This window comes from Protomyctophum parallelum (genome assembly GCF_964188405.1).
Source record: "Protomyctophum parallelum genome assembly, chromosome: 15".
Taxonomy (NCBI): Eukaryota; Metazoa; Chordata; class Actinopteri; order Myctophiformes; family Myctophidae; genus Protomyctophum; species Protomyctophum parallelum.
The window spans coordinates 39,705,490-39,717,810 of record NC_139710.1 but is presented as its reverse complement, the minus strand read 5'-3'; the positions used below and the strand labels follow the sequence as shown (position 1 = coordinate 39,717,810).

The 12,321-nt window shown below is 40.7% G+C and overlaps 1 protein-coding gene across 1 annotated transcript; it reads right to left on the bottom strand.

Moving 5' to 3' along the window:
- Positions 1 to 3,007: 3,007 nt before the first annotated feature.
- Positions 3,008 to 11,798, bottom strand: LOC310872454 (DNA polymerase iota-like). Its single transcript, XM_083784348.1, is given in 11 exon segments — positions 3,008 to 3,929; positions 4,250 to 4,455; positions 6,903 to 7,036; positions 7,571 to 7,611; positions 7,614 to 7,649; positions 7,740 to 7,918; positions 8,248 to 8,484; positions 8,755 to 8,901; positions 9,410 to 9,574; positions 10,604 to 10,717; positions 11,623 to 11,798. Coding segments are annotated over 11 exon segments (2,214 nt in total). The 5' UTR covers positions 11,720 to 11,798; the 3' UTR covers positions 3,008 to 3,071.
- Between the last annotated feature and the right edge of the window lie 523 nt (positions 11,799 to 12,321).

Below are 12,321 nucleotides of genomic sequence, written 5' to 3'. Positions count from 1 at the left end.
TCTACAAGCTCACAACACGTCGCAACGTTGCAAGTGTGAAAGAACTTATGCAAGTATGAAAGAAAATATGTTTGTTTTACAACAAATCTTCTGTTATGGGGGTTCCTAGTGTAGTAGTATAGTGCTCAGTGTGTGCTTATACAGTAGTTACAACTGAAGGTTATAGATCACATGTGATATTTCGTCTGTCTTCCTGTGTACCATTTATTTATTAATAATTACATTATTATAAGTCAACATGTTTTTTGTTTGAATGAATGAATGAATAGTTTATTTCGATCTTTTTCCTTTTTCAGAGAGACATTACAAATTAAACAGTTCTTTTAAGGTGATCGAAAAGGCATAGGTGGAAGCTTATAGCTTATTGGTGCCTATCCACAATATATTCCAAAATACTAATGTGATACTAAAATAGTACATAAACATATAAACAAAAAAATTGAACAAAACAAAACAATAAAAACAGAAAACCACAGACAAAGAGAGAGGAGAAAGGAGAAAAAAAGACAAAAAGCTAAAATATACTACTTCAATCCAACACTACATAGTATAACAGATAACTAGTGGTAGGACTACACAAGAACCTGAAGCATGTGTTGTTTCATTACTGTATGGAAAGATGTATTTTTCTGGCCATGATAATACAAATAGCAAAACAGTGCGAAAACGTTATACAGTAGTAATCTGCTATTAAAGTGTCACTATCGGCACCTATCTATTAGGCCTAAATATTGTCCAAGGTATTAGCAGAACTCTTTAGTCTACATACTGTAACGGCATGTGTACAGGAAAAGAGTTTGATGTGGCATTTCTGACAAGATTCCTCTTTCGGTAAGAAGTGCCCATAAGCTGTGTTGGTTAACATACCGGTAATATTATGAGCCTTTGTGATTCTCAACAGAGACAACTTGCACTGTGACTAGTAGTTTGGCATGTCATTATTGTTTTGTAACCCCCCAAAACACTTGCAGGCAACCTTCTCTCATTGCAGATTTTCTTTAAACTGAGGAATAGTCGAAGGTGTACACGACCGAAACCGAAATCTATATTAAAATAAATTATCTTGAACGTGCAAGTGGCATGCAGTGTACTGTATGTGCCACTCTCTCCAGATCTCACCTACATAATTGAAACATCACCAAACATGGCATTAAGGAGGGGAATTTAGACGGTCCATCAACTAACCGATGAGACTACCTATATGAAAAGGAAACTTCAAAAACAAAATGTGATCAATGTAATTTAAATGCAGTTCCATTAACAACTAGACCAGAATCGCTAGTCCTTTAGGCTACCAATTAATTAAAGCCATGTAAATAAGTGACAACTGTCTAATCAGTATTATCACTATATTATCTAGATAATTATGGTTGTCTTTTAGTCTACAGCTAAACAAAACTGTGATTTCTAAGTTTCCCCCCCTCCCTTAATTGCCTCTCCTCCTCCCCTTCCAACCAACGAAGAACACCACCACCTAAAACCGTATCGTCAACTCAAAAATGACAGTCTTCAAACACGCCTGGATGCTTTGTCCAGCATGTTTGTGTGATGATGTGTAGCCTATGAATGGTGATGGAGATACAGAAAGAGAAACAGATGTGATGCCTTGCAACACCAGGTAGTGTATAAAAATGGCATACTCACTAAAATAGTCACATTAACGTGAGAGAACCCACATGCAGATTTCATGCTCATCACTCTGACCGCGACAGTGTCAGTGATCCCTTTTACATATCAGAATAATGATACTTACTCAATGGTGTCCAGTGGTTGTCTTTGTGTCATGATTCAGTGGCTCCTGTCTGAAGCCTGCGCTCAGCCTCTGCCTCCTCTCATGCATAATGTTTAGCTCTCATCTGGCTGAGAACACGCATACACGCACAGTACACTGCACGTTGAAGCATTAATGAAAGGTGTGGAGATAAGAGATTATTTAGACTGAACATGGATTTTTTTTACAGAAGAAACCAAGATAATGCAATGACAAGTATTGACATGACAAGTGCTTTCATGACAAGTAAAATACTACCCGATACGGTCTATTCGCATCAGAGAGAATTCCAGCAAATCAGATATGATAAATATCTAATTTTCTCATGCTCTAGTGGTCACAACTGCTTTTTATACACTCAAGGTCCCTGTACACATTGATTTGATTTATGCTTATTGGCACTGAATTCAGCAGCTTGTAATGAATACCACACACGAAAATATATTTTGTGCAGTTATAAAATAAATACACTAATGATTATTTTCTTGACACATGTCTTCTGAATATATTACCTTATATTTCTATTCTATTCATTTGAACATGTATACATTTATAATAATCATGAAGAACTTCTATGTCCCCCAATTCCCAATTACTATGAAAACCTGGACCATATATGACTCATATATGAAGATCGGCAGACATCAAACCCTGGATAGCCATACATGAAGACTAGATCACCACCTAGATCTGCATATATGGAGCTGGCCAGGCCCTATACCTGAGCCCTCGTCAAACCCTGTACACTCAGACACTGCCCCCACTGTCACCCTTAGATCGCCATATATGGAGCCGACCTGTTCTGACATTCCATCTGTTGAATTGACCTCAAACCGTGTACACTCGAGACACGTTTGACCCCAGCAGTCTGCAGTCACCCATGCAGATGCGTGCACGCTTCTCACTCTCAGGGCGTCTTACTGGTATGATAATGAGGGAGGGGTTAGGGGAGAGGGGCTGATTTTAGTGTCGGTGAGTCATTAAGGTGGTGTATTTTGACTCAAAGGCTTTCAGGAAGAAACCAGAATTAAGACTCATTTCTTTATTAAGAGTCAAACTTAAGAGTAATGTCAAACAGGAAGACTTATTTATTTATTAAGAGTCAACTTAAGAGTACCGGTAACTGGGTTAGAAAAAAAATGTTGCCGCCAGAACAGCGATCTAATTGGATTTTAAGTAATTTAGCAGCCAGAACAACCAAAACACTAATTACGTTTGAAATAATTTAGCAGCCGGAACAACCTCAGTCGAAATTGAAATGGGTTTTTATGTACTTTAGCAGCCAGAACAACCCCAAACTCTAATTGGGTTTGAAATAATTGAGCAAGCTGTTAGCCTGACTGCCTTTGTGTGCAGCCTTTCTGTCTTTGCTCAAACAGTTCCTCCCCTGTTTCTTGGAAGAGGGGGTCTTCAGCGCTGGTCTCCGCTGCTTCCATTCAGACATCAACTCCCTCTGGACACTGGGTGGAAGCTCAGAGAACACCGTACGGTCCACATCTACTGGGAATCCACAGTCAGACGACTGGGATTCCATTGAAGTCCTGCTCTCTGTGACAGCTCCCGCTGGTAACGTGCTCAGGCCCGGAGACAGCTGGTGCCTTGCACTGGTCGGTTTGTCACATGAAACAAAGCCCATCGAGGCTTCTTTTCCGTCTTGAAAATGATGCGACTCAGCATGTTCCCGAGGAACTGGGCGGTACTCAGCGGGACATGGCTGAGGTGGGTTATTTTTAGGCAGGTGCTGCAGAGTAGTAGCCAACATTTCTCCGGTGGCAGGTTGGTCGCCGGTAGATATGGGGAAGTCACGGAGGGAGTTTGTGTAAGCAGGGGATAACAGTTCCTTCTGAATATCCTCAGGAAGAAGCCTGAACACTTCTAGATCAATGTCCGGGGGTAATCTGCACTGCAACTCCTGAGTGCTATTCCTTTTCATCGAGTCCATGGTGCTGCGTGTTACTTCCTGCTGACACAGAGGGACAAGATCGCCCTGGTTCGGTGACAACCCTTGAAGCTTTCTGTTAGCACTGGGAGAGCTTTCTGGGAGTGCCGTCGACTGTAAAGCATCTTGAGCGGACATAATCCCTGAGCTGCTCTGCTCCTCCAGGTCACATCCAAACCCACGATACAAGTGGCTGTTCCCACTCAGAGACAAGTCACTCTGTTGGAGAGTTAAGGCAACTGGAGTCACACTCACAACTAGGGCTGCAGCAGATTATTTTCTTATTATTCTATGAATTTTTTTAGATCAATGATTTGACATAAATTCTAGTTTTAAAATAATAATTGACTAAAACACTTAGTGTAATAAACTTCGTAAGACATATTTTATACAATGGTGTCACACTCACACAAAAATTGTTAAATGCAAGCTCACACAGCGTCAGAATAACCAACGACAACGTTCCAGGGTCGCAACAAAATTCACAGCAAGTACTGTACGCTTATATCCAATTATGCTAAGAACTTGCTAAGTATTACCTGATTCTGCGAAGAACCGTGTGTTTTTCCGGGAGATGTGAAGAAAGAGATTATGGAGGCCTTGCCGTCGACTCTGGCCCCTCTGGACTGCAGATTTGAGAAGCACACATTGATGAGTGTGAGGTGGAAGGCTGTGCCGATGTCCACCATCTTGTGGAAGAGCTTCATGGCCATGGTGACCAGCTGGGCTAGTGCATCAGTGCTACCTAATGCAGAAAATTACACAATGTATATTCTGAGGTCACGACAACATTCTCGAGTTATAATGTCAGGGCAAACAAGAAATACCTGCTCTTAAAATACATAAGCAAATGCATGTACTGTAGCAGTTCAGAACGAACATACTGTATGATTATCAGCTAATTCGGTTTAAAAACAGATTCAGTTTGATTAAAAATGAACATAATAATTTATGCTATGGCTCATGCATTGTGATTCTAATGTCTCTGAACACAATGTCGGAAATAAATAGATATCTCCTGCGATCCAAGTTTGCATTCTTTCTTTCAATCATTTTATTTTTCCTTTTTGTACAAACAGACACATGACTCACATCCATGTCTCCTTGGAGAACATGTGTGAGCCGTTCTAGTGGGAGCAGTTGTAGAACATTATGGAGCCAACTCGATACAGATGGAACAACATCCCCAATCCAACATTGTAGTATTGACAACCTAGCACAGTACCATAGTATATTCAGGATTCTCTTAAATCTGTTAAATTCAGGAGTCGTTGGGTGTAAGCCCAAGATACATTGTAGGGGATCTAGTTTGATCCTTAGCCCTATTATAGTAGAAATTTCGTTCTTCACTTCCTCCCAAAATTTTTGGATTACTGGACAGTGCCACATTAGGTGCACATATGTGCCCACGTTTTCTTTACATTTCAGACATGTACCAGAGCAGTCTTTATCATATTTGCTCCTTTGATATGGAGTAGTTTGTAGTTTATGTATAATCTTGAATTGGATTTCTTGAGGCTTGTAGTTGCAGCATATCTTTTTACTATTTAACATAATTTTTTTCCATTGAAGGTCATTAATTGTAATTTGTAAGTCTCGTTCCCACGACTGCCTGCTGATGTTGGAATTAACGTTCTTTATGGAAATCAATTTTTGATATATATAACTTGTTTTTTTTTTTCTTCAGCTGGCAGACCTGGTGAACAAGTCTCTCAATCTGCTCTGGTCCATGTCCTTCTTTATACTGGGGTATAGAATTTAGATAACTTCGAATTTGTAAATACCTAAAGAAATGTATCCGGGATAACCCATATTGATCCTGTAGTTGTCCAAAAGACTTCAAGGTACCATGCTGGTATAGATCATTTATCACCTGAATTCCTACTGTATGCCATTCCTTGAACCCAGGGTCATTACAAGAGGGGATAAAATTAGGGTTGTTAACAAGTTTGCATTCTGAAATACAGTTTGCGCATCCCTTCACTTGTGAACAATGAAAAGGCTATACACAGTATAAGGCAACCTAACGCTCACATAGGGCTGGGGCGGTATGGGATTTTTATTACCGCGGTTATTGCCGGCCCCCCATTACCGCCGGTAAATAAATATGGGAATAATAAGAGGGCTAATAAAAGTTACAGGTATGGTGTGTGCGATATTAATTGTGAGATTACCATAATGACGGTAATCATTAAAGGACCACTTTTGAACCTATCTTCATATAATAGGTCCTCACTAATAATCATGATAAAATGGCACGTTTTTTTCTACTCGGTCTGTGTCACATAGGAGGCCTAATCTAATTGAATACCCCTGCCATAAAGCATTACACTTGTTTACAAGAGGGTCCACCATTTTCAATTCATCATATCATTTTGTACACTATGCACTTCTATAAAGCCAAAAACAGGAAATCATCATAAAGGAGGTAAAAAGGGGGAAAACGTATACAGTGAGGGGGGGAAAGGGGTGGGTGGAGTCAAGGGATTTACATGTCTTAACCCATTCTGACCTGAGATCAGATTCATACGAGGTTTCCACTGGACACACACTGGTCTGATTAACCCATTCTGACCTGAGATCAGATTCTAGAAATGTCAGTCGCTGTTCGATTTTTCAAAAATAGCAGACCTACAAGCTCGTATCGCGCCACTCGGTGGCGCGATATGAGCTTGTAGATCTGCTATTTTTCAATAGCTAAAGCATAACATGATGCTGACACCAAAATGGGTGCCCGTTCAGAATGGGTTAATGACAGTTGGTAGGGCGTTCCACATTTATGTGGCATAGGAGTGAAATTAATTTAGGTGGACCCTCTTGTAAACAAGTGTCCACTCACAGTTAACAGTCAACAGTATTGAGTTGTGCTTGAAATGTAGTGTAATTCTGCAAACTGTTAATAAATATTTTAATCAATCAATCAATCAATCAATCAATCCTTGTTTGTGCCGAATCTGGGTTGCACATGGTTTTTTGAACTCCCTCTGGTGTTGTTGTGTTGCATGATTAGACTGACTGAGCGTCACTGTTTATTATGATACACTTTTCATTTCATTAAAAAAAAAACGCGGTAATGAACCCGACACCGCGGTATGCGTTACATACCGGCGGTATGGCGGTATTGCGGTTATTGCACCCAGCCCTACGCTCACAAGTGACTGAAAGACAGCCTGTGTACATTTTCTTGCCTACCTGAGGTGATCTTCTGTCCTATGTGGTTGGGGATGGGACACTGGCGACTCTCCCGACTGAACCACTTGTTGGTTGCAGAGTATCTACGGATGGTGAGGCGGAAGGTTTGAGGCTGCCTGCCATCTTTGTGCATCCTTGTGCCAAACGAATATAGAAGAATGTTAGATTCAGGGACAGAATCTAAAATGAGATACTTATTAGAGCTTTTAGTGTAGCTACTACTGTAACTTAGTTAACTACTTTTTTTTTCATCCAATTTAGTCATTATGGCAATTAATGCCGGATACATTATTTTTTGACCAATCACAACACCTGTTTCTTTTACGGAGAATGTAAATAGATTTACAAAGTGTACTGTCAACATCATTTCCTTGGGTGGTAATTCTGCTAATTCCATTTAACCACTCAAATGGCTAGGTCTTGCCCAGCATGGGCATATGGCCAGACTAATATCACTGCGTAGATATTAGTCTGGAATGTCAGTGTGGAAGAGTTATTTCCATGGGGCGGTTACAAACAGATTTCAACGTCACAGCAAAAAAAAGTCTCACTTTGAATAGTGGGCTTCTGATTGGTCACCCCCAAAGTAGTGCTTAAAACCAACACTGGTTTTAAGTTTACATTAGTAAGTTAACGCATTAAGTATACATTTTGTAAACCTGACCCACCTCTCCACCAGGCTGCTTAGTAGGTCTCGAATCTTTTGCGAAAGGACATTTTCTTGAAGGAGTCTTCATCACTGAGAGACTGAAAAAAAAAAAAAAAAGATGATATAAACGATTGTGCAAAATAAATATTGCTCTACTAATCAACTGAGTGCATAATGACCTGTCCTACCTGTGGGGGCCCAGTCGGGGTGACAGGAGAATCATCAACACCCAGGGCTAAGTTCTGCAAGCGTTGAGCACTGGGGGCCCCAAATTCCCTTACCAAGTCAGTCATAGGGCAGACCTGAAGGTCTTGTACACTGACCAATCCCAGAGCCTGAAGTCTTTTACTGGTCTGGTGTCCCACCCCTGAGAAGATAATATTGAATAGCACTTTACAATGGAGGATGGAGATGAAAGACAGCAAAGGGTAAGCTATCCACATATATTTAAAGATGGAGTACCGTGATTTTTGTACTTTTTCTTTCGTTTTGTATGGGTCTATGGAGTTAACATTAGTTACTCTAATAGACCCCAAGGTGTGGTTAGAATATTGAAATATGTCTTCCCTGTGTATTTGGTTTATTCCTGAAAGCCTTTGAGTCAAAAGGCCCATTCTGCAGAATTCCCTCTTTAAATGATGAGATAATATGTATATAGCACTTTCTGAGTGTGGATTTCATGCAAAAGTTCTATACCTGGCACTTTGCGAAGACCACTTAGACAGCTCATGATGTCTTTGAGATTCTCTGGCAGCAGGGTGGTTTGCTGATTGGGTTTGAAGGTGCCCGACACCAGTTTGGCCAGTAGCTTATTAGTGGCAATGCCAGCGCAGCCCGTCAGCCCCAGTTTGCTGTGGATAGCTGCTCTCAGCTCGGCTGCAATGTGAGAACCTAAAGCCAATCGTGGGTTATCGTTGGCCTTCACATCCTCACCTGAGAAGTCGAGACACAACAAGAAGCTATCCAAAATGTTTTACCTTTGATCTATGAGCTGATGTTTTACATTCTGGTTCTTCAAACTAGGAGACACAAATCTAAAAAGGTTGAAATTCCATGCAGTGGGAAACTGAAAGAATGTAAATATTTGGTGATCATTTTTAGCCTCCTTAGCTCGTTTCACAACTCGTTTCCTGGTTTCAGTGAGCCTCGAGCATCAAACTACACTGTACATGACATCTACAGTATGTACAGTACATAACCTACCGGCATGGTTGTAGACGTGGCCTTTGAAAGAACAGCCGCTAGACTCTGATGTCCCGGTCAGCCTGTTGTCTATCATCTCTGTGACGTCAATGAAGTTCTCATCAAAGCCCAATCTCTCTACCAGCGGACAGTAGGACATCAGCAGTTCTGGATGAAGGACAAGACGGTGCGGCCGGTGAGTGGTGGGTTCAGCCATGTCAACTCCCCCAATTGTTTTAATTTATTTTGCATTTCTTTACAATTTAATTAAACTGATGAGTTCAATGAACTATTGCACCCATTCATCAATGGCTTGGTAGTTTACAATAGTAATAAAATAAAATAAAACTTAATAGAAAAGAGAACACGACACAACACAACAAAACAAATGTAATAGAACCTCCTATGAATTAATTAACCCATTTTGGGCGGGGACCCCTTTTGGTGTTTAACATTATGTTATGTTTTAGCTATTGAAAAATAACAGATCTACAAGCTCATAGCACGCTACCGAGTGGCGCGCTACAAGCTTGTAGGTCTGCTATTTTTTGAAAAATTCAAGAACCACTGACATAGAAACATAGCTTTTCAGAAAACTGTCAGGACTTAGAAGACATTTTTTTAATCTGATCTCAGGTCAGAATGGGTAAAAACCATACTTTCTGTTGATGGCCACCTGTAACTTTGTAAGACGTGTCCCGGTAATGTGTCAGGTCCTCTCCTTTTACCATCACCAGCTGAGGACATTTCTCCTTGGCGTCCGTCACATACATCAGCTTGGTGACACCATGGTCCCTGGCCACGTAGTTACATGTGACTATGATGTTCTTCTGTTGAATCCCTGCATGAGATACACAACAAAAACTGTCGTCTACAAAGTAAAATCCTTGGGTGTTCATTTATCCATTTGTAAATCGTTATGCATGTACAAATGTAACCAAATGGACTATTTTTGAGTGGTGCAACCACTCCAAGGAACAGCAATGTCCGTGTCCGCCTACCTATGTGACGTTAATCTAAACCCACCTATGTGACGTTAATGAGCACCAGTATGACTATTAGTACCAGTAGGGGCGCTGTTGTGCCAGAGACAGAGAGAGAGAGAGAGAGTGCTGCACTGTTGCCTGCTAATGAGAGAGAGGGAGAGAGGGGGGGGGGGGGGGGAGTTGCAACACTCAGTTCACACGGGTGTGATTTTATTTAACACTGAGGGTATAGGCCAGTGGTTCTCAATGAGAGGTCCAGGGACTCCCAGCGGTTTCCAGGGGGTCCACACATGGTAACCACACAATGACAAGAATGTCTATTTCAGAGTACAGTGAAGTCTGAGCCAAATCCAAATGAAATGACATAGCCTTTGATTTGCCTTATGTTGAAATGTGACATACAAATAAACTGGCTTTGCCAATAAACAATAAAAATCTTAGTTTGAGGACCCAGACAGAAAATAAAATGGGGGTCCTTGAAATAAAATTAAAAAAATGGTTGAATTAATTAAACTGTGCGTAGGTTTATTTAAATAATGCTAAATAGTGCTGTAGTCTAATTTATAAAGTGTTTGGTCAGTAACCGCCGGAGCTCTTTAGTAAACCAAAAATAAAATGTTATGCTGGTAATCCAATCAGGAGAGAGAACTACCGTAATACACATAATAAAAAAACGTGCAGAAAATGGGTGGGAAATGGGTGACCCACCTGAAACTGTATTTTCTATTTACTAAAAGAGTTTAAGAAAACTGTTATAAAAACCAAAGAATATCCCTACAGCACCTTTAACCTATTTGGCAGAGGCATATTTGCCGTTTATACCAAATAGTATTTGGCATAGAGTTGTGAAGGCAATAGATGGATATTAGGCTATAACGTTTTACCTAAAGGCACATTCCTCAGTGCAGGGTTCCTGAGCATTTCAACTTGTGCATAGAAGCAGTCCAAATCAAAGTGCACAATGACTCTGTGTGGTGTCTTACTGAAGCTGTTGGCCCCTGAAAGAGAGCAGATGTATTAACAAATAGTATAACCACCTGAAATTCCAATCTGTTTGTAGCCTAAGATTTTGACGTATGTACTGTAGTGTATTTTATCGATTCTGACATTTTGAAAATCTCAGAATCGATAAAATACATCTATGAGAGTCTAAATCTTAAAGGCTACTCTGCTTGGACGACTGACATTTACCATTAAAAACTGTCTCATTTACATTTACTTTGTACATTTACTGTACAAAGTGTGGTCCTCTGGACCCCCAGACCTTTGATGGGAGGTCCCCCCATCAAAATGATTGAATTAATGAATTGATAGGAATGGAAACTAACAGTACAGATTATGGGTCCATTCTTTCCAAGAATTTTCTTAACCGATGTGTTTGTAAAGGTGTCTACTAACATATCACACATTGGTTTCAATGGTTTCTATTCAACCACCTTAGGGGAATTTTTGACAGCTGCTGAAAGTTGGGGTACCATCAACAACCAATGATCCCTGGGTCGGCGGTTCGAATCCCGGCTCCTCCTGTCCACATGTCGAAGTGTCCTTGGGCAAGACACCGAACCCTACATTGCCTCCAATGAGTTGGTCGGTGTGAGCTTGCCACCATTGGTGTGTGAATGTGGGAAGTGAGGACGCTGGCGTTGACTGTTCGCCGCTTCACCTCCCAATGTATGAATGAATGAACCATTGTAAAGCGCTTTGAGCACTTGGAAAGGCGCTATAAAAATGCAATTCATATATATATATATATATATACATATGGCCAGATTTAGCCCTTTCTTGGTAAGAAATGTATTCCCTTGTATTAATATCCCCTGACTATTAGGTCAGGTACCCCTTTCTCTGTAACTCTGACAGTGTACAAATGGAACCAAATAGGCTGCAATGTATGTTTGTTTACCACAGGCGGCTGAAGTGTTGTTGTTCTGCAATTCAGTGAAGCTGCTCTTCCATTCAGTGCCATCCTCGTCATCAATATCCTCGTCACCACTCTCCATTTCAACTAGAAGGTATTAATGATTAGAAAATCAGACACATTTGACACAGAGAGAGTTTTATGGTCGGTCGCTCCCAGTGTGTCTTTCTTCACTGTCTTGTGTCTTGTGGGCAGCGTCTAGTGAGCTAATCTAGTGAGCTAATTTAAGACTTCCGGTGGACGATCTCTTCAAAATAAGAGTACCCTCTAGAGTATTGAAAAAAAGTTTAATTTGCACATTAAAACTACAAATTAAGCATTTAAATGATGCTATATGATGCTATAAGACACACATTATGTTTCTGTGTAAGAATAAGTAATTAAATCCTTATAATAATAATAATAATAAAGTTATCTAAATGGATAAATGCTATTCACTGGAGTGCATGGACTTTATAAAGTGGACACTGGACAAAAGACGGCTCCGCAAGGCAACTATCTGGACATACCCACGCGTTCGGGGAGATGTCCTATACCACACCCCACTCTCCACTAAGCGGGAGAGGTGTGAAATTCACAGCAGCAGACCTTCTACTGGGGTCAAGGGCCAAGGCTGACAAAAAGTACCGTTTCCGGACCCAGAATGGACACTGGACAAAAGACGGCTCCGCGAGGCAACTATCT